This window comes from Lithobates pipiens, unplaced genomic scaffold (assembly GCF_037356315.1).
Source record: "Lithobates pipiens isolate NorthernLeopardFrog02 unplaced genomic scaffold, aLitPip1_a1.2 Scaffold_8, whole genome shotgun sequence".
NCBI lineage: Eukaryota > Metazoa > Chordata > Amphibia > Anura > Ranidae > Lithobates > Lithobates pipiens.
In genome coordinates, this window is record NW_027507903.1 from 677,644,121 (window position 1) to 677,671,930 (window position 27,810).

Here is a 27,810-nt window from a genome sequence, read left to right on the forward strand (position 1 = left end):
GGACCCGGGTCCCCAAACACTTTTTATGACAATAACTTGTATATAAGCTTTTAAAATGAGTGCTTTTGGTTTTTCATGCTCGTGTCCCATAGACATTAATGGGGTTCCGCGGCTTTCAAATTTGCCGTGAACACAGCACAATCTTCGCTGTTCAATGATCAGGTTCATCCCTAATAATCAAAGAAATGTCAAATGGCAGGTAGGTTAGGGATGCAGATCATGTCTGACTATCCATGGAGTGATCTGCATCCCTAACCTACCTGCCATTTGGATGACACTTCTCTGATTATATCAAGGCTTGTGATTTTTCTCTTGCTGGTGAGTTTGAACCTCTAGGGGGTGAGTGACCCACGTGGTGAAGATCTTGGTGTACGGTGCACGCTTGTTTATTATCAACTAGGATCAACATCTACTCTCTGAACTTTAACCATCTTATGCCCTTCAAATGTTTCTCATATGTAACATATGAATACCGGTCAAGCTATGGATTGACAGGAGTGCTACTGTAGTATTGAAAGGTGCTTTTTTTCAATGCTTCTGGACTAGATACTATTAGTTTATTAGGCTTTATACGTTATTTTAGTGGCTGTTTTTTATGTTAACGATCATTTTGATTGATTGTTGGTTATTTGCCTGTTTTAACTCAATAGTAACAGAGAACTGAGTTGGTGTAAGTAGGTCCATAGATACACTCAGTTTATTACTAGGATTTATATAGCGCCAACAGTTTAGGCAACCATTTACCACGTGAGGGCAGACAGTACAGTTACAATACATTTCAATACAGGAGGAATCAGAGGGCCCTGCTCATTAGAGCTTACAATCTAGGAGGGAGAGTCAAGTGATACAAAAAGGTAATAACTGTGGGGGATGAACAGACGGAGAAAATAAAAGTACAATTGTTAGGTGTGGGAAGGATAGGCTTCTGTAAAGAGGAAGGTTTTCAGAGATTGTCTAAAAGTAAACAGAATAAGAGATAATCGGACAGATTGGAGTCGGGAGTTCCATAGAATAGGATGCTTTGGAAAAGTCCTGGGGATGAGCGCATGGGAGGAGGTGATGGGGCAGCTTGAGAGCAGGAGGTCTTGGGAGGAATGAAGAGAACGATTAGGTTGGTATTTTGAGACTAGGTTAGTGATGTACTTGGGGGCAGAGTTGTGGATGGCTTTGTAAGTTGTTGTTAGTATTTTAAATTTAATTTGTTGGGTGAGCGGGAGTCAGTAGAGGGATTGACAGAGAGGAGTAGCGAACACAGAGTGGTTGGCAGGTTAGATTTGCAGTAGTCGAGGCAAGAGATGACCAGGGAGGGAAATAGGAGCTTATTAAAGGGGGCTCCCGGATTCCGAAAAGCCCCCCACCCGCAGACCTTAACAACCAACGGCCAGGGTTGTGGGAAAGAGGCCCTTGTCCTCATCAACATGGGGACAGGGTGATTTGGGGTGGGGGGCCACAGGGCTCCCCCTTCCACAAAGCACCCACCCCCATGTTGAGGGCATGCGGCCTGGTACAGTTCAGGAAGGGGGGGCGCTCGCTTGTCCCCACCCCCTTTCCTAACCAGCCGGGGCTGCGTGCTCAGATAAGGGTCTGGTATGGACTTTGAGGGGACCCCACACTTTGGGGGCCCCATGCCCTTTTCCAGTATAGGGGGTTCCCCTTAAAATCCATACCAGGCGACGGGGCTCACAAGGTGTCAACCTCGCTGATGAAAGCAACGAGATTGACTTCCTTCTCTAGTCCCGTCGTACCTGGAGTCACGTTCAAAATGAATGGACTTTAGTCCGTGTGTGAGCAAATCTGTTTATTTTGAAAGTCCGTCGGAACTCTGCCGGAAGTCCGCCGGAAGTCCATCGGAACTCCGCCGGAAGTCCATCGGAACTCCGCCGGAAGTCCGTCAGACCTAGTCCGCAGGGCCAAGTTTGCTGGAAAGTCCGGTCGTGTGTACGCTGCATAACCTCACACACTTACAGGGTGGCTGGGAGCCTGAGAGCCCGGGAGTGCGGATGTAGCAGGTCTATGGAGGAACAAAGGTCCTCCTGTAAATGCTGGGGCAAGCACTTTATTCTTTGTTAGGACACTAGCAGCCCTAGCAACCAATGACTGTATACTGACAATGTAACCGGAGGAACCTGCACTGGGGACCAGGAAGGGTGAATGTTGCGTAGAAATAAAGACTGTAGGAATGTGAGGGACCGCTAACCCCTAGATACAATCTTGTAGTAGCTTGTAGTTTGGAGACCTCTGGTATAAAAGGAGGCCAGCTCTCTCCTGACATTTTGTGTATTTCAGCTTCTTTTTCCAGCGAGATTCAGAGGATTTTGGGATTTATGGGGAAAATGGCAGAAGAGCTCTATAAAAGTAAGTTTATCTTAAATTATTTCATCCAAAAATATTCCAAGGGTCCACAATACATCTACTGACCTCAACCTTTGTAAGTCCAGATAAAGATTAAAACCTCAATAATTTATACTAGAGTTATAATTGTACGTTTTACATCACAAAAAGGATCAGAAAAAAATTCCAAAAATATTTCACCTCAAAATGATATGTGGAGCCCTGTATCAGGGGGGTTGTGTGGGGTGATCCTCACCTTGGAACAAGTCCATCCCAATGCTGTAACTCCAGTGTAAAGGGAAGCTAAGCCTCCTCTAAGTGGGAGTTCCAGTTACTTTCCTGGGTTCTTTTTTAATTTTTTTTATTTTTTTTTTTTTTGCCACATCAGCGAATCCTCAAGGAGACGAGAATCAACTTTACGTTCATCGCTGTCTCTTATTTATTTTCACATCATTGTAGCAGGTTTCTTTACTCCCACTTTTTTTTTTTTTTTTTTTTGTAAGTTGGGATAAATCTCTTTTATAACTTTATTTCTTTATCGTTTAAAATATAACATATATTACGTCACCCCTCCTATTTTCTAATAATCTACCCTCTACCCAACTCGCCCCTCCCCCTCCCGCCCCGCGATGTCAGTAGTATTCCTCTTCTAAGCATCCTCCTCTAAATCCTATCTTTTTGGTCTTAGCTGTACTGCGTAGCTCCAGTTCTGTTTAAACTTTTTCCATCCTTTCCATTTTTTTGCAAATGCTATTCTTTCATCTTCATCATTCATGCCTATACTTTCACAATTAAATATTCCCTCCACCGCGTCTACCCATTCCCATATCGTTGGGCATTCGACCTCATACCATTTCCTGGGAATCAGTTTTTTTGCGGCATTTAGAAGATGTGGAATAATTGTATCCTGATATTGTTTAACTCCCCCCTCAGTCCCGTGAAAAAGCACTATCCAGGGGTCCAGTTTTATAGTTGTTTGGGTTATTTCCTTTATCCTTTGAAGGATCTCCTCCCAATATGTCTTAATTTTTGCGCAACCCCACCATATGTGTGTCATTGTTCCTATGGCTTTACACCCCCGCCAGCACTCCGCCGTTCTTCCTTGTTGGTATTTCACCATTTTATCTGGTGTGTTGTACCACCGCGAGATGAGTTTGTAATTCATCTCGGCGGTCTTGTTGTCTATTGCCGAGCTATGTGTTATTTTCAGTATTTTATTTATCATCTCTTGATTTATTTGTGACCCTAATTCGTGCTCCCATTTTTTTATGTAAGGCGGTATCTCCCTCTGGCTGGCCAATATCAACAGTTTGTATTGCCTTGATATTATACCTTTACTCTGAACTGCCTTACAGAGTTTCTCTAACCCCGTAAATTCATTTTCCACTCTAGGTGGCTGGGGCAATCTTTGTATAAAGTGAGCCAGTTGGAGATATCGCCATCTATCATTCACCATAAATCCGGTGCGTACTAATTCTTCGAGTGAAATTAATTTCCCGTTTCTGATTATATCATTTAATAGTGCCCCTTCTTTTTTTATCCAGTTCCCCGCTATCTCTCTTTTACCTGGGGGAAAATACTCATTCTCCCTTAAAACTATCATCGGTGAGTTATAGTGTCCATTTAATCTTTTATATGCCCCATCCCACGTCTTAAGTGCCATCCGTGTCAACTCATTTGTAGCTATATCCAGTGCCCTATATTTTGGGGGACTCCACACTATCTCCCCGAGTCGTGCCTTGCTATATATACATTCAAGATTCACCCACCTTTTTTCATACCTTTTCCCCCTTACCCATTTGACTATTCTAGACAATAAGATTGCTTGGTAATAGTGGTACAAATCCGGAACTGCCAGCCCCCCTTTCCTTTTCTCCTGTTTTAATACCCTGTGGGAGATCCTAGGTTTTTTATTATTCCATATATATTTGCTCATTAGCGAATTTAATCTTAAAAAATAACTGGAGGGTATATTGATTGGCAACATCTGAAATGTATATAATATTTTGGGGAGGATGAACATTTTAAATACATTTATTCGGCCAAGCCAGGAAATGGATCCATTAGCTACCTTCCTAAGTTCCGCTTTAATTTCATGTAATAATGGGATGTAATTCAAGTGGAACATCTTATCCAGCGTTCGTGCTAGTTTTATTCCAGTTCTTTTGCCCACTTAAATCTACATTTTCCCTGAATTATTTGTTCTTCCTGTTTGCTAACGTTTATATTAAGGATTTCCGATTTTGTTTGATTTATCTTAAAATTTGATATTTTACCATATTCGTCAAGGGCCTCTATAACTTTTATTAATGAACTTTGGGGGTTGCTGATGTAAAATAGCACATCATCTGCATATGCAGCAAGTTTGTGCTCCTCCTGTCCCGCCATAATTCCCGTTATTTCTGGGTTATTTCTGATCGTCGAGAGTAGAGGTTCCAATGAGAGCACGAAAAGAAGGGGCGAGAGCGGACAGCCCTGTCTAGTTCCATTTTCCATCTCAAAGGGAGGGGAGGGCAACCCATTGATGTTTACAGTCGCAGTGGGATGTTGATACAAGGTTTTAATCCACTTGACCATCCTTGGGCCAATACCCATTTTTCCTATTGTCTGAAACATAAATCCCCAGTCCACCCTATCGAAAGCTTTTTGGGCATCTGTTGACAATAGTAAAGCCGGGGGTTCCGTCTTCTCCCTTTGAGATAGCAATAATAAGGTTCTAACCCCATTATCTTTTCCCTCGCGGCCGGGCACAAACCCCACCTGGTCAGGGTGTACCAGGAAGTTCATTACTGTCTTCATTCTATTTGCTAGTACCTTTGCAAATAGTTTAGTATCTACATTTAAGAGTGAGATTGGTCTATAACTGGCACACTTGGTCTTGTCTTTCCCTTCCTTTAATATGACAGTAATAGAAGCAGACAATGCCTCTCTACTTATATCATATTTTTCTCCAATTCCATTCATATACCGACAAAGTTCCGGTACCAGAATTTCCTTGAACCTTTTATAATAGTAGATTGTTAATCCGTCAGGTCCTGGGCTCTTCCCTAATGCTGACTCTGCCAGTGCGTTATTTATTTCAGCAACCGTTATGGGGCTTTCTAACTTCTCTTGATCTATTTCCCCTATCTGGGGGAGTCTCGCGTTATTAAGGTATCTGTCTATTTTGTTTATATCCCCCCCTTTTTCGGGCTTCTTGTTTTTTATAGCGTATAATCTCGCATAATATTTTTTGAATGTTTCTCCGACCTCCTTTGACGTATGCACCAAGTCCCCATGCTCTGTTTGAATTTTCTCTATATAGTTAATAGCTTTTTTCTTTTGGAGTCTATTAGCCAGGTATTTTGTGGGTTTGTTCCCGTCTTGGTAACTTATTTTCCTTAGTTGATTAAAGTATTTTTTTGTTTCTTGTTCTCTTAGCCCTTGTAGTTCTTCCCTTTTAGTTAGTAATTTTTGGTATACCTTCTTATCCGCGATCCCGAGTTTGTGTTGTTGTTCTATCTTGCGAATTTCCTCACTTAGTTTATTGGTTCTTTCAGCCCGTTCTTTTTTTTTCTGTGTGCCTCTAGCGATCAGAATCCCACGGATATAAGCCTTGTGGGCATCCCAGAGGGCTTGCCCCGAGATGCCCTCGGTATCGTTTATGGAAAAATACTTTACTAATTCTCTTCCTACTACTTCACCACCTTCTTTATCTCGGATTAATTCGTCATTTAACCGCCACCTGGTGGCTGGTTTACTATACCCAGGGATCTGTATCTTCATTTTTATTGGAGCGTGGTCTGATTGTGTTATTATTTCTATGCTTGTTTCCAAAACTGTTTCAAGGACTCGATGTTCCACCAGGATATAATCAATCCTGGAGTACGTCCCATGCACAGGAGAAAAGAACGTATAATCCAATTTTTTAGGATGTTGTGCTCTCCAAACATCCACTAGTTGATTCTTATTCAAATCTTGAATAATCTTTTTCAATTGGACCTTGCTCCCTCCCCGTGCATGGGACGTACTGTCCATTTCAGGGTTCAAACAGAAATTCAGGTCTCCCATCAACACCACATATCCACATTTGAATTCCTGTAATTTAGCTAAAGTTCTTCTCAAATATGTTATGGGGTTTTTATTTGGGGAGTAAATATTGGCCAATGTATAGGTTGTATTGCCCAGTTTTCCTTTCAAAAATAGATATCTTCCTTCTGGGTCTGTTTCTCTTCCCTCAACTAAAAAACTGGTATTTTTCCCGAACCCTATTGCAACTCCCCTCGCTCTGTTAGTAATCGTATCCCCATAATACCAGCTTGGATAGTCTTTAGAATGGAGCCTGATCTTAGACGTTATGTGGAATGTGTGTCTCTTGCAAAAAGATCACATCCGCCTGATAGTGTGTCAGTTCCGCCAAAAATTTGTGCCTCTTTTTTGCAGTGTTGAGCCCCTTAACGTTGTAAGACATAAAATTTAAATCCTTTTTTTTGTTATCCATATCTTATCTTTTTGACTGGATTACTTTCTTTTTCCTGGAGGATTTTACTACTGACATGTCCCCTTACCCCCTTCATCCCCCTTAATCCCGCCCCACCACCCTCCCCCCCTCCCCCCCCTCCTTTTAGCCACTGATCGCCCCTTGACTTGTCAATAGGCCTACGTTCTTTGGCCATTTCCAAGTCTTTGATGTTCTAAGGTGGGATTCTACCTATGGCCTCAACATCCGCCCTCTTTAGGTGTATTCCCAAAGAAAGAGGGGGGATATTGGACCCGTCCTCCATCGAGCCATTACACCCAGACAATCTCCCCCCCCACCCCCCCCCCCCCACCCCTCCTTGTATTACGACTGTGCTCTCATAGTATTACATCCATCTCATCCAGCCAACCTGGAAGGGTTGGAGTTTGAATTTCCATTTTTTCACAAAAATCCCCTAATTCCACTGGGAAACTCAGTTTAGCAGTTCTTCCATCTTTAAATGCTAACAGACATGCTGGGAACCCCCAGCTGTATCTGATGTTCTGTGCTCTCAACTGTTCCAGCAGTGGTTTTAAAAGGCGCTTTCTAGCCAAAGTCTCAGGCGCTAGGTCTGGGAAAATTTGTATTTCTTTTTCAGCGTATTTTAGTGGGGTTTTCCCCCTTAATTTTCTCCAGATCTCTGCCTTGTCTTCATAGTGTTCAAATCTAACAATAATGTCCCGCCACCTTCCTATCTCGTCTGGTCTTTTCTTTCCAACCCGGTGCGCCCTCTCAATCTTGGGGAATGCTTCTTGTCCTCTATCTATTATTGGTCGGAATATATCTTCTATGATCTCCTTTAGCTCTTCTCTCTTATTTTCTGGGACAGATCTTACTCTCAAATTTTGTCTTCTGATTCTATTCTCTTGGTCTTCGAGTCGATAAAGAATTCTCCTCTGATTTCGACGTGTGACTTTGGCTTGTTCCTGCGCTTTGTTAAGCTCCTGGGCTTGTATATTGATTTTTTCTTCTACGGCCTCGACTCTTATCAATAAATGTCCCAGGTCGCTTCGTAACATACTTATCTCTGATTTTATGGCATTCTCCACTTTTGAGAGCATCTCCCTCATCACTTCTTTTGTTAACCCGTTGTCATCCGGTCTTTGGTCTTCCCATTTACTTAATTCTAGTTCGCTCTCGGTTGTCAATTCCTCTCTAGATTGATCTGAAGTTCCCTCTGTTTTTTTATCCATCCCGCTGCTCTCCTCCGGGTTAGAGGTCTGCTTATCCTTCCCTTCGCCCTTCGGGCTAGCTCCTTGGTTCATATATTGTTTTATAGTGCTTTCAGTACGTTTATTTTTTGGGGTCTTAGAGCCGCCTCCCTTAATGGTTTGTTTTGCGGTTCTGCTCATGGTGTTTTTTTTTTTTTATCTCCCGTGGTCGTCTCCCCAGTTTGATAGTTATCCCGTTCGTACTGTTCCCTGCGTTTTGCAATTGTATTAACCTTCCAGTGATATTATGTAGTTCCTACCTAGGTAGGTAGAGCCTTCAGGGCCGGCACCAAACGAGGCTATTCCTGCGTTACCGCACTACGTTTCCTGATACTGTCCAACCTATAGTCTGCGTTAAGCATCCGCTGTGGTGGAGTTATCAGATCTAGGTGTTGTTCCTCTTATTCCAGGTGACCTCTTATATAAGTCCACCGTAATGCCCTATAACAGAGTCGCACCATAGAATTTCTAGACGATTATGTCATATGTAATGATTACAGCCAGTTATTTCCTCAGACAAGTCAGTCAGTTAGGTATACTTTATCATACTCTAAAATATCAGCAGAAGGGATTTTCCCCTCTATTGCACCATGCCTAATACCCCCAGCCGCTCATAACCATTGTACAATTAGTCATGCTTCTTCTGGAGTTTGATGTCGAGTTTGATGTCAGGTGCGTTTATGCTGGCGATCTCTGTAGATGATCTATTGCTTACTACTGAGAAAAAAAAAAGAATTTCCAAGCTGTTCTATCATTTGTATGGTTCCTTTTCTGTTACTGTCGTATCAGCAGACCATTGGATAAATTAAATAATTCATGTATATTTATAATTCATGTAGTGATGGTTCTTATATCAGCTAATGAAAATTGCACAGACACTACTACACGTGTCTGTTTCCTCAGTATATCAAAATTACTTCAGCCTAGTAGCCTCTTTTTAAACATCTCTATAGTGACTGTTTACAGGCAACTAGGAAGGAGAAGAAGGTTTTCACAGCCAATAGGAGGGTTTCACAGCTAGTTTCTCATGCTCCCCTTCCCCTTCCTTAGCCTGTAACCACTCAAATAGCTTTGACCATCAGTGGCATGTGCTACTTTGCAGACAATTAGGGTAGTACAGAACAACTTTCAAACGAGAAATCCCTCTGCGGCTGCCAATCTCACCAGCCCAGTGACTACAAATAAACAGTCACATTTAAAAGTCCATCTGTAAAGCCTTCTTAGTGATGTTCCAGGCTATTATACTTCAAACCGTCTCCTTCCTTTACTTTTGAACGGCACTAAATTAATAAATCACAGTCTGACAGTCTGCCGGAGACCTAAACAGATTAACCAGAGTGAGCTACGAGATATCAGCTGGACTTATCTGAGTGTGAGCGTTGTTCCTCTGTGTGCTGGATTGTTTTCTGCCTCAATGTTCCGTGCTTGTCACATATATCCTTCCAGCATTCCACTGAGATCCTGTGCGGAGGAGGTATAATGGGAGGGGGGGAGAGCGGGGGTGAAGAGCGAGAGACAGAAGGTCCTCGTCGGCAATGCCTGTTCGCTTGGCCAGCTGGTGGACGGGTGCCGGAGAGGTCTCGAACGATGTTTTTAGCAATAAATACTTCAGTTCAGCGGGTCTGCCAAAGCCTCTCACCCTCCGGCTGTCCCGCAATTTCACTTCCGCACGCCCTCTCCGGCAGCCTCCTCAGAGCCCCTCCCCCTTGCAGAACGTCCCTACGTCATCCCCTCTGTCTTTCCTGGGTTCTTAAAGAGACCCTGTTATCAATTTAAAAAATGCAGGTAAAAAACTCACAAAAAAAAGCATTGTAAATATTTTGTTGCAGTGTTTTTCTTTTCCACAAACATTTTTTTATTTACTGGTCCCCCACAGCCCCCTGACTTCTTGTATGGTACAGGCAGAGGTAGAGAAACGAGGTTGACGTGTTTCACACATATTAAGTGCTTTGTCAAAACCAAAATCATGTGAAACGTCTCAACCTCGTTCCTCTAACCATCCAGTGGTATTATGATGCTTTAATAAACTGATTGAACCAATGCATTTGTGTGGAGCCTATCCAATTCTTTTGGTCTACATGGTGCGCGGCTCACATCGTCTCTCTCTCTCTCTCTCTCTCTCTCTCTCTCTCTCTCTCTCACCCTCTCTCTTTTGCTCAGCCCCCCTCTCTCTCATGAATTTCCATGTTGGCACTTTGCAAAACAAAACCAATTTTATTATTTCAGTTTGGGCACTCGGGCTCAAAAAAAGGTTCACCGTCACTGATCTAGGACGTTTCCAAAGTAATATTTTATGCCGTACTTATATGTTTTTAAATCTTTGTATGATGTTGTACTAATAAACATATTACATCATTTTAAATCAATGTGTTGCGATAATAAGTGTCCTTTTAAATCCCATTAAGGGAAATGTACATTTTTTTTCAGTGATAAAGGGATGTTGGCATGTAGTAGAGTACCCCCATTGCCCCCACAAAATGTATGTCTGCATGCTGTGCCTGATTCCCTTTTATTATAATTTTACCGTCTTGGCTAAACTGTACGGCTATAACCATAACAATCCAGCGTCACCCACCCAATCCTCTTTCCCGCTCCCTCAGGCTCTTCTAATCCATTATGCAGTGAAGGATGGAGCCACTATGGACTCAGCTGTTACTACGTTTCTTCCCGCGCAATACCATGGTACGCCTCCAAGAAAGACTGCGAGAGCAATGGGGCCCACCTGGTGGTCATTAACAGCGAGGAAGAGATGGTATGCGCAGATATACACTTCCTATTGTATTAGTCCCATTGTCTGATCACATCACTGCCAGCAGTATATGATTATTATGCTCCCAGCCTCACCCTGGGAAGAGATTGTCCAGTTTAGACATGTGCAATTCTTTTAGTTCCAAATTCGTTTTTTAACAAATTTTGACAAATTCATTAATTCAGAATTTGCAAATTTCCGAATTTTTCAATTTCTGAAATTTCTGAATTTCCGGATTTCAAAATTTACGAAATTTACGAATTTCCGAAATAACGAATTTAGGAAATTACGAAATTTAGAATTTCTGAATTTCCAAATTTCCAATTTTCGCATTTCGGAATTTTGAATTTTCAGATTTCCGAATTTTCGATTTTCAGATTTTCAGATTTCCGAATTTAGAATTTTTGGATTTCTGAATTTTGGATTTCGGAATTTCGGATTTTCGCATTTCCGAATTTCCGAATTTCCGAATTTCTGTTTTTCTGATTTCCGAGCTTTCAAATTTACGAATTTTGGATTTCTAAGTTTCGGATTTTCGGAATTCTGAATTTTCGGAAATTTGGAAATTTGGAAATTCAAAAATCTGTTTAATTCTAAATAATAACTATTAAATTATAGGTATTGGAATTCCCTTTCAAATTTTTCTGTTAGTGAATGTAACAAATACGAATTTATCCGAAGTTACGAATTAAATTATCTGAAAATGTTCATACATACTTGTTGTGTTTGAACACTAGGGATGAGCCGAACACCCCCCCCAGTTCGGTTGGCACCAGAACCTGCGAACAGACCTAAAATTTGTGTGAACTTTAGAACCCTATTAAAGTCTATGGGACTCTGAACGTTCAAATCAAAAGTGCTAAATTTAAAGACTAACATGCAAGTTATTGTCCTAAAAAGGGTTTGGGGACCTGGGTCCTATCAATGCAAAAAAAAAAAAAAACTTTTAAAAATTGCAGTTTTTTCAGGAGCAGTGATTTTAATAATGATTAAAGTGAAACAATAAAAGTGTAATATTCCTTAAAATTTTGTACCTGGGGGAGGGTGTATAGTGTGTCTGTGAAGGGGCGCATGTTTGCCATGCTTAGAACTGTCCCTGCACAAAGTGTCATTTCTGCAGGAAAAAAAGTAATTTAAAATCACTCGCGGCTATAATGAATTGTCGGCTCCCCGTAATACAGAAAACAGTCATTGAAAGTCATTGAAAAAAAAACAAACATGCGTGGGGGTCCCCCCAAATTCAATTACCAGGCCCTTCAGGTCTGGTATGGATTTTAAGGGGAACTCCACGGCAATTTTTTTTTTTTAAATGGCGTGGAGTTCTCCCCAAAAATCCATACCAGACCCTTTATCCGAGCACGCAACCTGGCAGGTCGCAGAAAAGGGGGGGGGACGAGAGAGCGCCCCCCCCCCCCTGAACCGTACCAGGCCACATGCCCTCAACATTGGGAAGATGCTTTGGGGGTTACAGATCCCTCAAAGCACCTTGTCCCCATGTTGATGAGGACAAGGGACTCATCCCCACAACCCTGGCTGGTGGTTGTGGGGGTCTGAGGGCGGGGGACCCGCAGAATCTGGAAGCTCCCTTTAACAAGGGGACGCCCATTTCCGGGACCCCCCCAGTTTGAAATGGTAAGGGGTACAAAATTACCCCTACCATTTCACAAAGAAAAATTACAAGAATGTCCCCAAACACTTTTTTAGGACAGTAACTTGCATATTAGCCTTTAAAATTAGCACTTTAGATTCTGAACGTTCGAGTCCCATAGACTTTAATAGGGTTCTAAAGTTCACACGAAGTTTAGGTCTGGTGCGAACCGAAACAGGGGGGTGTTCGGCTCATCCTTAGTGATGCAGTAGATCTCCACTACACACAGGGTTCGTTCTGACGAACGTACGTTGATCCTGTGTGCGTATACGTGAACCTCAGGAAGCCACAGTGCAGAGGTCAAACACATTTTGATACTTCCATTTTATATGGGAAAAAACGCACGAAAAAAACAATACATTGATGTTCATAAACGATTTATTGTTCGAAAATCATTACTTGATGACCTGATGGTGTGATCGTTTGCTCCCACGAATGTATGTTCGTTTTTCGAATGCCCACCCGGCCGATTTTTCGTATTGTATATGGCCAGCATTAGTCCGTAGTTCAATATTAAATTGGCAAACCCTTTGCAGCTCCAATTCTTCTGGGAAGGCTGTCCACAAGGTTTAGAAGTGTGAGGTCATTTGTGAGGTCAGGCACTGATGTTGGATGAGAAAGCTTGACTTGCAGTCTCCGATGTCCAGAAGGTTTTGTATGGAGTTCTAGCCAGGCCACTGGCATGTTTAGGAGGTCAGCAAGGAAAACCTCCATTCTTCTCTAATTATAGGATTCCTTTAGGGAAAAAAAAACAACATTCTTATGGATATCCTTCTGGCTTCATGGTTCAAGTATTACCAATTAGGGATGAGCTTCGTGTTCGAGTCGAACATACGTTCGACTTGAACATCGGCTGTTCGCCCATTCGGCGAATTCCGAACATTATGGGCTGTTCGCGCCAAATTCGTGTGGTGCTCACGGCCCACAATGCACTGCGATGGCGCAGTGCATTGCTGGCTCATGAATGGCCAAGCATGCACTGTGACCCCGCATGCTTGGCCAATCACAGCACCAGCAGCGAGGAGAGCCATGATTGGCCACAGGAAGGATGCCTGTGGCCAATCATAGCTCAGGCTGTGTAGTGCACACTATATAAGGCCGCCAGCACGGCGGCCTTGTGTAGTGTGTTGGCGTCTGAAGCAGTTAGTGGGTGTTCTGTGTACCTTCAACACAGTATACACCGATCATTATCGACCGATTTTCGATCTTCCTCTTCTGTAGTGGTTGTTGTCTGCGTGCCCTGACCGCAGTATACACCGCTATATTCACCTCACCTATATAGCTAGTGATCTATCTTTTATAATAGAGCTTGCAGTCAGTAGTGTTAGGAGCTTGTGCGTGCTGTCTGCGTGCTCTGTACCCAGTACACACCGCTATATCCACCTACATAGATCTTCTCTATTTGAGCCCACTTGCCATCTGCAGGAGTTATTGAAAGTTGTGTGTGCCTCCAGCACAGCACAGTATACATCTGTACATACCCCTTTATCTCTGGCGTTCTATAATAAAGGCATCTGCAGGAGTTAGTGGGTGTTTTGTGCCTCCAGCACAATATACACCTGTATCTACCCTTTATTGCTGTTCTCTAATAGAGCCACCTGCAGGGCTTAGTGGGTGTTGTGTGACTCCATTACAGTATACCCCTTTATCTCTGGTGTTCTATAATAAAGGCATCTGCACGAGTTAGTGGGTGTTGTGTGCCTCCAGCACAATATACACTACCCAACTGCTGTTTTACCCAACTCCCTTCAGGCCATTACCATGTCTGGAAGGCCAGCAAGGAGAGGCAGACAGGCGCGAGTCGATAAAAGAGGGCTAGCAGGCTCTGTGTCTAGAGACAACAGTCCTGGTCGTGGACGCGGGGCATTGTCATCAGCACGTGGCCATGGGACACGCTTGTCCTTCTTTTCAGCAGCTGGACATGTTGAGCCGCAACATGCCAACGACTTGGTAGAGTGGATGACCAAGCCCTCTTCATCCTCCTCATCCTCTCTCACCCAGTCTCAGGGTACTAGCAAAGCACCTGCCAACGCATCGTCTTCCCTCGTCTCATTGTCATCATCAGTGACTCCTTCCCTAGACCCACCATGTCCTCCTAAGGAGTCTCCTGAACTCTTTGAGCACAGTGTTGGGTACATGCTCCAGGAGGATGCCCAGTGTTTTGTAGGCTATGATGATGACACTCAGCTAGAGGAAGGCAGTAGCGTGAATGCAGAGAGAGGGGATGCTCAAGAAGGACAGCAATCTGGCAGTCATGTTCCACAAGCTGCAGCATGCTGCCAGGTTTGCTACAGCGATGAAGAGGGAGGGGATGATGAGGGCACTGACTCCACGTGGGTGCCTTGTAGGAGAGAGGAGGAGGAGGAGGAGGAGGAGGAGGAGGAGGCACATGTCCAACGAGGCAGGATGCCCTTCAGGGGCCAGCTTAGGGGCAGCACACCGACTGAATCACACCGCAGAGCTCCGCCTGTGCAGGGCGCTGCCTCTCCACGTTATTCTAAAAGTTCTTTGGTGTGGGCCTTTTTTGAGACGAGTGCATCAGATCGCACCGCTGCTATTTGCAACATATGTCTCAAGCGTATCCAAAACATCAGCCGCTTGGGCACCACATGCTTGACCAGACATATGTTGACCTGCCATGCAGCTAGTTGGCAAGCGTACCTCAAAGACCCACACCAAAGAACAAAGCGGACCTCTCCTTGCTCCTCATCAGCTGGCATCTCCAACCCCACTAGACCTTCAGTCCTCTCTGAAACCTGCTCTGAGAGGAATGAAGGTGTAGAATTAGGTGTGTCACAGCCAAGTGCTTCCGGGCACTCTGCTAGCAGTACACCCACGTCCGATTATAGCAGGCAAATGTCCCTGCCCCAGCTGCTGGAGCGGCGAAAGAAGTTCACTCCCAGCCATCCACATGACCAGCGGTTGAATGCTAGCTTGGCTAAATTGCTAGCACTTCAACTGCTGCCTTTTCAGTTGGTAGACTCGGCCCCCTTCCGTGAGTTTGTACAATGTGCGGTTCCTCAGTGACAGGTCCCCAAACGCCACTTTTTCTCACGGAAGACGATTCCCGGCTCTCTACCGGCATGTGGAAGGCACTTTCCTTGCCTCGCTGGACAGGGCAGTCAGCGGTAAGGTGCATATTACCGCTGACTCATGGTCCAGCAGGCATGGACAGGGGCGTTACCTGTCTTTCATGGTCCATTGGTTCACTCTTCTGGCAGCTGGGAAGGATGCAGGACAAGGTGCAGTAGTGTTGGAGGTTGTTCCACCACCACGCCTCCAAAATGCTACTATTGGTTGTGACACACCTCTCTCCTCCACCCCCTCCTCTTCTTCTTCCTCCATGGCCTCTTCCAGTGCTCTGGCCTCAGAACCAGCGGTGCTCCGTAGGCATTCCAGGGTCTACGCAAGTACGCAGGCAAAACGATGCCATGCCGTGCTTGCGCTGGTTTGTTTGGGGGACAGGAGCCACACTGGGGCGGATGTTTTGTCAGCTCTGCGGGGGCAGGCCGAGAGGTGGTTGACGCCATGCCAGCTTAAGCCAGGAATGGTGGTTTGCGACAATGGCACCAACCTCCTCTCCGCCCTCCGACAGGCACAACTGACCCATGTGCCCTGTGTAGCTCACATCCTTAACCTGGTGGTGCAGCGGTTCTTGGGCAGGTACCCGGGCTTACAGGATGTCCTGAAGCAGGCCAGGAAAGTCTGTGTGCATTTCCGCCGATCATTTAATGCCTGTGCTTGGCTGGCTGAGCTCCAAAAGGAGTTCAACCTGCCCAAGAACCGCCTTATATGTGACATGCCCACCAGGTGGAACTCAACGTTGGCCATGCTGCAGCGGCTGCACACGCAGCAGAGGGCCATCAATGAGTACCTGTGCGACTACGGCACCAGGACAGGGTCAGGGGAGCTCAGTTTTTTCTCACCACGCCAGTGGGGCATGATCAGGGATGCATGCACTGTCCTGTCACCGTTTGAGGAGGCCACAAGGATGGTGAACAGTGACAGTGCATGCATCAGTGACACTGTACCTCTTGTCCACCTCTTGGAGCATATGCTGCGTGGAATAATGGACAGGGCACTTGAGGCAGAACAGAGGCAGGAAGAGGAGGACTTCCTTGCCTCTCAAGGCCCCCTTTATCCAGACAGTGTTCCTGCTGTGCCACCCATCACACAGGAAGAGGATGAGGAGGAGGAGGATGATTGTGTCAGCATGGAGGTGGAGGCTGGCACTCAGCATCAGCAGCAGCAGCAGCAGTCTTGTAGGGATGATTTACAGTCCCAAGAAACACGTGGACTTGTACGTGGCTGGGAGGAGGTAGCTGCGGATCATGTTGTCCTTAGTGACCCAGAGGACTCCGGACCGAATGCCTCAGCTAACCTACGCTGCATGGCCTCCCTGATCCTGCAAAGCCTGCGGAAGGATCCTCGTATTCTTTGGATCAAGGAGAGGGACCATTAATGGCTGGCCACTCTCCTTGATCCACGGTACAAGGGTAAGGTTGCCGACCTTATCTTGCCATCGCAGAGGGAGCAGAGGATGAGACATCTCCGGGAGGCCTTGCAGAAAGGTCTGTGAAACGCGTTCCCAGAGACTGGGAGATTACAAACTCCTGGTCTTGGACAACGTGTTGCTGAGGCATCGGTCAGAAGGAGCGGTGGAGAAGGTGGCCATCTGACTGATGCTTTCAGACAATTTTTTAGTCCGCAGCCCCAAGGTATGATCGGTTCCAGCAACCATCGCCAGCGTCTGATTTACATGGTGCAGGAATACCTAGGGGCAAGGTCAGACTTGGACACCTTTCCCACCGAAAATCCTCTGGCTTACTGGGTCTTGAGGATGGATCACTGGCCAGAGCTTGCACAGCATACAATTGAGCTACTGGCCTGTCCTGCATCCAGTGTTCTTTCGGAACGTACCTTCGGTGCTGCTGGTGGCTTTGTTACCAATCACAGGGTGCGCCTGTCCACCGAATCAGTTGATCGACTGACCTTCATCAAGATGAATCAGTCTTGGATAACCCACAGCTACCAAGCACCTGAAGCTGATGTAACCGAATAATTTTTTTTTTAAATATCACATCCCTTCAAGACTGCCTATGCTGATGCTGAGTGACTGTCCTGTTATGTTGATTGTCTATCCTCTTCCTCCTCCGCTGATATGTTGGAAGAACATTTCTGGTTCTGGGTGATGCCATCAGCCCAATTTTTCTGCCCCTGTTTAACAGGGGCGTTTAATTAAAATTTTTGATGCAATGCTTTGCAGCAGGGCTAATTCCTGCAATAAAACAAGAGAATATGGGAGAGGTTGCAGTGTCGTGGCACCAGCACCAGTGCCTAAGGCCCAATTTTTCTGCCCGTTTAACAGGGGCGTTTAAGTACAATGTTTGATGCAATGCTTTGCAGCAGGGCTAATTCCTGCAATAAAACAAGAGTATATGGGAGAGGTTGCAGTGTGGTGGCACCAGCACCAGTGCCTAAGGCCCAATTTTTCTGCCCCTGTTTAACAGGGGCGTTTAAATACAATTTTTGATGCAATGCTTTGCAGCAGGGCTAATTCCTGCAATAAAACTAGAGTATATGGAAGAGGTTGCAGTGTGGTGGCACCAGCACCAGTGCCTAAGGCCCAATTTTTCTGCCCCTGTTTAACAGGGACATGTAATTACAATTCTTGATATAATATTTCACAGGAGGGCCCCTTCCTGTGCCCACCCAGAGTAACGGTGAGGACTTATAGTGTTGTGGCACCAGCACCACAACCACCAAAGGTAAATTTTTCTACCACTGTTGAACAATGGCATGTAATTACAATTCTTGATATAATCATTCACAGCAGGGCGCTCCAGCACCCACCAAGAGTCACTTTGAGGGCTTACAATGTTGTGGCAAAACCAACACCTTGTTCCGCCATTTCTGCAGAGCATATAGGGCAGGCCCCTACTTTCAAACATCCAACTTACAAACATCTCCTACTTGCAACCGGAAGGAGACAACAGCAAGTGAGATGAAAAAAGATGGACGACAAAACAAATTATACAGGGGTGATAACCCTTCCCTATGTTTTCCAAAAAGCTTAAAAATAGTTTTTTTGACTGGAGCTACACTTTAAAAATGTACCAGTTGAAAATTACAAACAGATTAAACTTAAAGCGGAGGTCCACCCTAAAATGGACCTTCCGCTCATCGGAATCCTCCCCCCCCTCCGGCGCCACAATTGGCACCTTTCAGGGGGGAGGGGGGTGCAGTTACCTGGATAATCCAGGTAACTGCACCCACTTCCGGGATAGCTCTCTGCGGAAAGGGGCGTAGATTACGCCCCTTTCCGCAAGTGCCTGCCCCCTTCCGCAAGTGCCCCGCTGCCTGCTGGGAAACACAGATCCCAGAGGCAGCGGGGACCGTCCTTATTGCGCAGCGCGGCTCGCGCATGCGCAGTAGGGAACCGGAAAATGAAGCCGAAACCCAAGATGGCGGCGGCAGCACCCGAGTGACGATCTAGAGATCGGCTTCGGGTGCCGTCATCGCGGGTGCGCTGGACAGGTAAGTGTCACTATTTTAAAAGTCAGCAGCTGCAGTATTTGTAGCTGCTGACTTTAAAAAAAAAAAAAAAACGCGGAGTCCCGGCGGACTCCCGCTTTAACACAACAAACCTACACAGTCCCTGTCTTGTTTGCACCGGCTGTATACTGCTGTTCTGAGTATATAGGGCCTGGGGGCCACACGCATTTCCTTTTTTTAATATGGGTACGGGGTTCCCCTTAATATGCGTACAAGACCCAAAGGGGCTGGTAATGGGCAGGGAGGGCTACCCATGCCATTTTTCTCAATGATTTTCAACCATATTGCAGGAACCAGATATAACATTAAAACCGCAAGCAGTTTTAAATTATGTTATTTCCGTTTAATGTCATTTTGTGCAGGGACTGTTCTAAACACGGGAAACACGTGGAACTTTACAGGCATACTACAGACACCCCCCAGGAACCATATTTAAAGGAATATTTCACTTTTTTTCACTTTAATAGTCATTAAAATCAGTGCTCCCGCCAACACGGCCATTTTTAAAAACATTTTAGGCATTGACTCATGTCCCCTGGGGCAGGAGCCAGGTCCCCAAACCCTTTTTAGGACAGTATCTTGCATATTAGCCGTTAAAATTAGCACTTTTAATTTCGAACGTTCGAGTCCCATAGACTTCAATGGGGTTCTAAAGTTCGTACGAATTTGGGGTCCGTTCGAAAGTTCTGGTGCGAACCAAACCGGGGGGTGTTCGGCTCATCCCTATTACCAATACACCTGAGTAATAAAAAAAAAACCTCTTTATTCTATGAATGGGAAATGATCTCTGAATGGAGGATAAGTGGATGATCGTTAGGTCTGCCCCATCCATTCATAGTTGGTGTTCCATTCATAGAAGCTGTAGTATAGCTTCTATCAATAGATGAATGGAGCAGCTGGGTGGAAAAGGAGGCCATAATCAATGAATGCCTTTAATTGTGTTAACGCCTACCATGGGGGGCGGGGGGCATGAATGGTGGAGGTCGCACAAGGTGGAGGAAGTTGGTGGCACAGCATTGAAACTTTCACTACCGTGGCGCGTTTGTGACTCTTGGACTCACTTGTTTATATTATTTATTTACTGTTTATTTCATTTAATTGCAACAAACTTGTTCACCTGATTGTAAGTTTCAAGCAGATGCAGATAACAGAGAACAGGACAAATCACAGAACACTGTAGATGAGACAGCACTGATCCTGCGTGCTGATCCAGCTTAAATAGCCCATTTGGCACCCTTATCTGTCCCAAGATGCTCCGTGCACATGTGTGCACGCACGCACATATTTGTTGAAATTCCAGACATGCACATATACGTTCGTGCATTACCACACACTAAATGCGCCTCTTCTTCCAGAAATTCGGGGGAACAGGGATTTGTCTACTGCTATTATTCTGTTTTCTGGCAGAGCCTTCTTGACAGCTCCCAAACTGAACCACAGCTCCGTGTGTCCATTCAGACATGGAGCCGTGGCCCAGCACTACCCCTCTCTCTCCTCATTGGCTGGCTGACTGACTTTAATTGACAGCAGAGGGAGCCAATGGTGCTGCGCTGCTGTCTCAGCCAATGAGGAGGGGAGTCTCGGGCAGCAGAGACACTCTTGCATCATCGTTGCATAGAATGCACCTTCTGCCTTTACAATCACTGATTTTATTATCAAATTCCTTAAAACCATAGTACCATCATTAAAATTAAGTCAACAGAATAAACTGGTCACATCAAACAGGTAGCAATTGTAAAATACTGTACAAAGAAGCATATAGAACCGACGCGTTTCACAAAAAATTGCTTCCTCTGGGGTTCACCATTGATGATGACCTGCTGAGATATATGAAAAACACTCAACACCACAATATGAATGCAATATACTCATTGGGGGGAGAACCTCTGGGGGAATCTAGGATGGAGAAGGACCTGGGGATCCTAGTAGATGATATGCTCAGCAATGGCATGCAATGTCAAGCTGCTGCTAACAAAGCAAACAGAATATTGGCATGCATTAAAAAGGGGATCAACTCCAGAGATAAAACAATAATTCTCCCACTCCCACCATGTCTTTGCCTCCAGGGGGGAGATTATATTTGTGTTGGGGTGTGACGTATTCTCATCATTTTAGTGGATTTCCTCCTGGTTCCCCAGTTTCCTACATAAACCCTAAAATATAAAGGTAGCCCAACTGTCATGTGACCTAATCAGCCTTTGTGTGTATAATTCATCTTCTAACAACTTCAATATTTTGTCTTTTTTTAAGAATTTTCTACGTGGGATTGCAAACAAACAAACCTTGTGGATCGGTCTAACAGATGCGGATGGAATCTGGAGATGGGTGGATGGAACGTCTTATGACATAACTCCAAAGTAAGACATAGAAACCTCAAATATCGGAATTCTTCTCACATATCCCTAAGATCTGGCAAAATGATCTGAAAAGGCGGCACACCGATGGATCCTTGAGCACATTGTTAAGACTTTAATTCACTCCACCCAGTGCTGTACAATACTTTGCCACCCAGAAAACAATAATGAAATGGAGTGATAAGACTCAGGGGTAGATGTGTTTTTTTAGTAAAGTCCATGACAGTTTTAAGGGCCTGGTAGCCCACTTTAATAAAAACAGATTAATGTAAAGTCCATAAACTTTCCCAGCTCACAGCATAAACAGGCAAAAAATATCAAGCCACCTGGCTCTTTCTTCAGCAGTACTTCTGCTCTTAGTAATGTGTCCCTCAGACCAACGTCTCTTCAATGTAGACATGTGCATTTCGTTTCATTCCGATTTGAAATTCAGATGAATTTTCATTATTCGGACATTCGGATGCATCCGAATTACAATGCTTACGAATCCAACAGAATTCTGTCGAAATTCGACTCAATACCGGATTCGAAATGATTTGAACATGATTCGAAATTATTTCAACAGCATTCGAAATGGTTTCAACACGATTCGACATTATTTCAACCGCATTTAAAATGGTTTCAACATGATTCAAAATGATTTGAACATGATTCGACATTATTTCAACAGCATTCGAAATGATTTGAACATGATTCGACATTATTTCAACTGCATTCGAAATGGTTTCAACATGATTCGACATTATTTCAACAGCATTCAAAATGATTTCAACATGATTCGACATTATTTCAACCGCATTTGAAATGATTTCAACATGATTCGAAATTATTTCAACCGCATTCGAAATTATTTCAACGTGTTTCGACATTATTTCAACAGCATTCAAAAATATTTTGTGACCCGACTTTAGGGCCATGTATCTCGGGGTCACTTGATGTTAGAAACTCCAAATTTGAATATGTTGTAGTGCTAGTACTATTGTGTTTACATTCCAAATTTGGTGTTTCTAGCTATAAGTGACCCCGAGATACATGGCCCCAAATTCGGGTCGTAAAATGTCATTCTCTGCTGCAGAAAAGTGCTTGACATTTTGTGACCCGGATTTGGGGCCACGTATCTCGGGATCACTTATAGCTAGAAACCCCAAATTTGATATGCAAACACAATAGTACTAGCACTACAACATATCCAAATTTGGGGTTTCTAGCACTAAGTGACCCCGAGATACATGGCCCTAAAATTGGGTCACAAAATATTTTTGAATGCGGTTGAAATCATTTCGAATCATGTTGAAATCATTTCGAATCCGGTAGAAATATTTTCGAATTTGGTTGAAATATTTTTGAATGTGGCCGATTTTTCGAATTCGGTAGAAAACTAAACGAAATCCGAAAACGAATTTAAGAAAGTTAACGAATATAACTAAATGAAATGAATGAATTAACTAATTAAAACGAAACAAAACTAAACACATTTTTTTCTTTTGCACATGTCTACTTCAATGCGCATATCTTCAATCCCATCAATGCACCCAGCTCCTCATTAAGGCACACAGCTCCTCATTACGGCACACAGCTCCTCATTACGGCACACAGAGATACTGGCTCACACCTGTCTCCTAAGGTGAAGTCTCCAAAATGGGAGCGCACCTCCCTCCTGGCTGGAGCCCTGAAATGTTCTCAGTCCTTCACACACACCCTGCTGGACTCCAACAAAACCCGGACACTGGGTTGGAGATTTCTTCTCTCCCAAGGCACTTTGACATCTCCAAACGTTCAGGAATACCAAAATCCCGGGAAAGCTCTAAAAATCGTTTTCTCAGCTCAACATCCATACTCCAAAGTCCCACACTCTGCACATGTGTGAACCCTGTGCTGTTTTTCAACCATTTTTCCAGTGGCAGGGCCTCAGTACATGTTTAATAATAATCTATGAGTCAGTCTTTATGAGCAAGCCCTTTTGAGCAGAACATACCAGTGGGGGGCTGGGTAGAGGGACTGACTCTGTAATAAAAGGTTCCAGCGGGGTGTTGCCTCTTTTCCTGATCGATGTACTTGATTTTCACCCTCTTGCCTCTTTGTGTGAGTGAAAGGTGAGCATCATAAAACCTGTGGATCCTATTGGAAATGCTTTCATGTCCTTAAAGTCATACTAAAGTCTCAGTTTTTTTCTTTAAAAATAACATGTCATACTTACCTGCCCTGTTAAATGGTTTTGCACAGAGCAGCTCAGGATCCTCCTCTTCACGGGTCCCCTATCAATGTTCCCGGCCCCTTCCTTTTGTTGAGTGCACCCACAAGGGGGCAGACACGGAGGCATTGTTTATCCCCACCCCTCTCTCTCCTCATTGGCTGACTGACTGATTGACATCAGCAGGAGCCAATGGCATCATACTTCTGTCTCAGCCAATGATGAAGGAGAGTCCCAGGCAGCCAAAACACTCCTACAACATCACTGGTTGGAGATGGGGCTCAGGTAAGTATTAGGGTGGCTGAGGGAGGCTGCTGCACACAGAAGGCTTTTTATCTTAATTAGCGATGGGCGGAACGCCCCTCGGTTCAATTTTTTCTCTCCTTCTTGAGCCATGCTAGACCACATGATCTTAACTTGGAGGGATGCCATGCCAGGGAGGACCCTCTGGAAAAGCACCTAATCCTCATGTTGATGAAGATCAGCGTCTGTTCCCCATGACCATTGCCAATGGTTGTGGGGGTCTGTGTGGGGAGCATATCAGAATTTGTAAGCCTGTTAAAAATATGGGGGCCTACATATTTCACCTCCCCTCAGTTTTACTCATAAATAAAGACACCCTAATAAAAATTAAAATACCCAAAAAAGAGCCTCTCCTTGTAAATCCATCATCAATCATGATGCCCTATGCCTGCTGGCTAGTCAGAATGAAAAACTGGGTTGACCTGATGTACATGACTAATCCCAATGGTACTGCTTGCTGAATGACAGTTCCCTGAGCTGTCATCAGATATAAAAGGGAAGGGAAGGGCAAAATAGTGACATCATTGAAAAAATATGGCCAGTGACAGTTGCTGTTACCCATGTGAGTAATATGCCAGAGATGTTTGCTAGGGACGCAGCGGGCACCAGCACTTGCCGCTTCTTTAGGAACCACTGACAGCAGGAAGCTGTTATATATAGAAGCTGTAGAAATACCACTTCTATAGATGATGCTCAGCTCCCAGGGCAGAGGGGACCAAACGTTTGCCCATTCTTCCAAACACCCTAACAGCCTAGGTTTAAGCCAAACCATTGGCTCATCCCTACTCCTCACATAGCCAATGTAGGAAAGAGATGAGGGAAAGATCTTCTCACATAGACCAATAGGTAAAGGAGTGAAGGGGAAGAATTTCTCACATAAAGGACCTGGAGGAGAAAACTCTTCACATATTCAATCAGGGAAAGAGGTGGGAGGAAGAACACATCACATAGCTAGGGGCTATGTATGTATCGGGTTGGCCACCACTGATCTAACCTTAGTAGATTGTACCATTGAGTTGTAGTGTGTGGTCAGTTCTCTTGCAGCCAATCACAGTTTTTGGGCTCACACCTTTTAAATCTCATTTTATAGCATTTCTGAGGTCCCAGTTCTGCTCAGTTCTTGTATTGATCTAAAACCTTATTGTCACTTCTGTCCTTCAGGTTCTGGAAGAAGGATCAGCCCGATGATTGGCAGGGTCATGATTTCGGAGGAGGAGAAGACTGTGCTGCGTTAAGTGATGGATATGAATGGAATGATGGTCACTGTTCTGAAACATTAAAGTACATCTGTGAGAAGAAGATCTTCTGATATGGACTGAAGTACACCAGAGGACACCTTATATCTTTATCTTCTGTACCTTTGTTGCTCCGCCATCATACTTCAGCCATATAGAATATCCTACTGTATAATAAAATGCTGCAGGATATGCTGAGACTTGTTGTTCTTCTAGAATTGACGGATCTCAGAGCGTCCAATCTGCTGTTTTCCAACCTTTTCTTTAGTCTTGCACAGTTGTATAGGGTCTTGTATTTCACCACATGCTATGAGCGTCTCCCAATGTGCATTAGAAGCTACAAAGAGTCAGATAGAGCCCCACCTGATTTCTTGGCTGGAGGAGGTCCAGTGTCACCTAGGTCTCTTCTCTCCAGCCTGAGTGTCCCTGTCCCACCACAAGTCATTCACTGAATTTCAGGTCTTTCAAACATGGAGGGTCAGCATCACATGTGGGTGTTATCTAGGGTGATCTGCATGCAAATCAGTGAGTCACCCTCCTTCTTGAGACGTACCATTTCACATGTTGTCAACATGGGGGGGACTTAACTTGCCAGAGGGGACAAGGTCTTTAACCAATTTGATACTGGGCACTTTCACCCCTTTCCTGCTCAGGCTGATTTTCAGCTTTCAGCGCTCTCTCATTTTCAATGACAATTGTGCGGTCATGCCATGCTGTATCTAAATGACATTTTTATCATTTTTTTTCACATAAATAAAGCTTTCTTTTGGGGGTATTTTATCCCCACTGCATTTTCTATTTTTGTCTAAATAAACAAAAAAAGATGGAAAATTCTGGAAAATAATGTGTTTTTCTTCATTGCTGTTATAAAACTTTGCAAATAAATAATTGTTTTTCATAAATTTAGGCCAAAATTTATTCCGCTCCATTTCTTTGGTGAAAATAACATAAATCAGTGTATATTATTTAGTCCATAGGAAAGTTATAGAGTTCACAATCACAAACTATGGCCCATATATCTGAAAATCGATCAATCCTGATGTACTGACGGCCAATCTCGTTTCTTTAGGCCCGAAGACATCAGGACAGTACAAATACCCCCCAAATGACCCCTTTTTGAAAATTAGATAGTCCAAGGTATTTAGTAAAAGGCATGGAAAGTTTTTTGAAGTTGTAATTTATGAAAATTGTTTTGGAAAATGAAGAAATAAAAAAAAAATTCACATTTTTTTATTTTTACATACTACATAGAATTTTTTTGTGACCAGAACAACCCAGTGTTACCATAGTAACACTATAGCACTCTGGGAGGTGATCGGAATTTTTTATTTTTTTTACACACTATAATTGCTTATAACAGTGAATATCACTGTTATAAACAACCATTTTTTGTAAATGAAATCTATTTATTCAGTGTTTACTATTGTGAACCAAAGTAAATGTAAGCAGGTGCAGCAGTCTATTTTCTCCTCTGCAGGTGGCGCTCCCCCCCCCCCCCCCCGCAGTGGCATTGCAGCTAGAGAGGAAGTCAAGAGGGACATGATTCCTCTATGGTATCCTGGGTCACTGGGGAAGCTATCCGATTGGATGCTGCTGCCCCATGTGACTCCAGCAGCCATCATGGGTCAGGCAGAGCCTATTTTAGGCTCTGACTCCCAGGTTTGGCATGCATTTGAGAGTGGATAGCGTTGGGACAGGTTAGGGGCAGAACTAGCAGCAGGGAAAAGTTCCAGGTGAGGAGGGAAAGTGTAGGGCTCGCAACTTCTCTGGACATCTTCCCACTTGGGCACGAGGCTCTGCCCCTCCTAACAGGTTCTGTTAGTAAGGCTGTAACCTACTCTCTACAAGCTGTTGGGACCCATGACTGTTCCCGGTTGGGCCATCTTCCCACCGGGTTTATTGTGAACTGTCTCTGCATTGTCTCAATACAAATTCTTTTCATTGCACTTAAGACTGTGTGTGTTATTACCATGGCACCACGCTGCACCCCATATACATACAGATAAAGATAACAAATTTAGTAATATTGGAAAATGTAACAAGAATACTTAATTATAGATGGTTTATCACCACTGAGTCCCCCATCTTCACAACATGGCATGATGATCAAACTAGACACGTGCTCACCCCAGTTAAAAGGCTCACTGGGATTGATTTACTAAAACTCTGCAAAATCTGCAAAATCTGATGTATCTCTGCTTCTAGGTTTTATTGTCAAAGCTTAATTGAACAAGCCAACATTAGAAGCTGATGGGCTATCATGCACAGCTGCACCAGATTTAAAGAGGAGTTTATGTAACGCCTTTCTAAACTCTGGTAGGTTACAGTCTCATGAAAAAAGATAGTTTTGAGGCTTCTGTTGGTCAAGAGAGGAGCGGTAGAGAAGGGGACCGCCTCAGTGATGCATTTCAATTTTTTTAGTCCTCAAAATGCAGGGCTGTGAGCTTCCACATCCCATCGGCAACGTCTGCATCATATGGTGGGAGATTATTTAGGGTCAAAAAACAGACATGGAGAGCTTTCCAGTTGATGATCCTCTGGGTTACTGGGTCATGAGAATAGCCCACTGGTCAGAACGTGCCCAGTATGCTGCTAGGCTAGGCCCTGCATCAAGCGTGCTTTCCAAATTGGCATTCAGTGCTGCTGGAGGCTTTGTGACAGGTAATAGAGCTCGTCTGTCCACAGACTCCGTGGTCCAGCTGACATTTATCAAAATGAATCAGTCCTGTATTAGC

General features: G+C 44.3%; 1 protein-coding gene across 1 annotated transcript in view; it reads left to right on the forward strand.

The window, feature by feature from the left end:
- The window catches only part of LOC143962012 (asialoglycoprotein receptor 2-like), a 53,296-nt gene extending 27,390 nt beyond the window's left edge, over positions 1-25,906 (forward strand). The window contains exons 6-9 of the mRNA XM_077471353.1: positions 2,287-2,355; positions 10,641-10,792; positions 21,243-21,349; positions 25,002-25,906. Of these exons, the coding sequence (XP_077327479.1) occupies positions 2,287-2,355; positions 10,641-10,792; positions 21,243-21,349; positions 25,002-25,149 (476 nt within the window). The 3' untranslated portion in view covers positions 25,150-25,906. The remainder of the gene's footprint in view (positions 1-2,286; positions 2,356-10,640; positions 10,793-21,242; positions 21,350-25,001) is intronic.
- Positions 25,907-27,810: the final 1,904 nt, after the last annotated feature.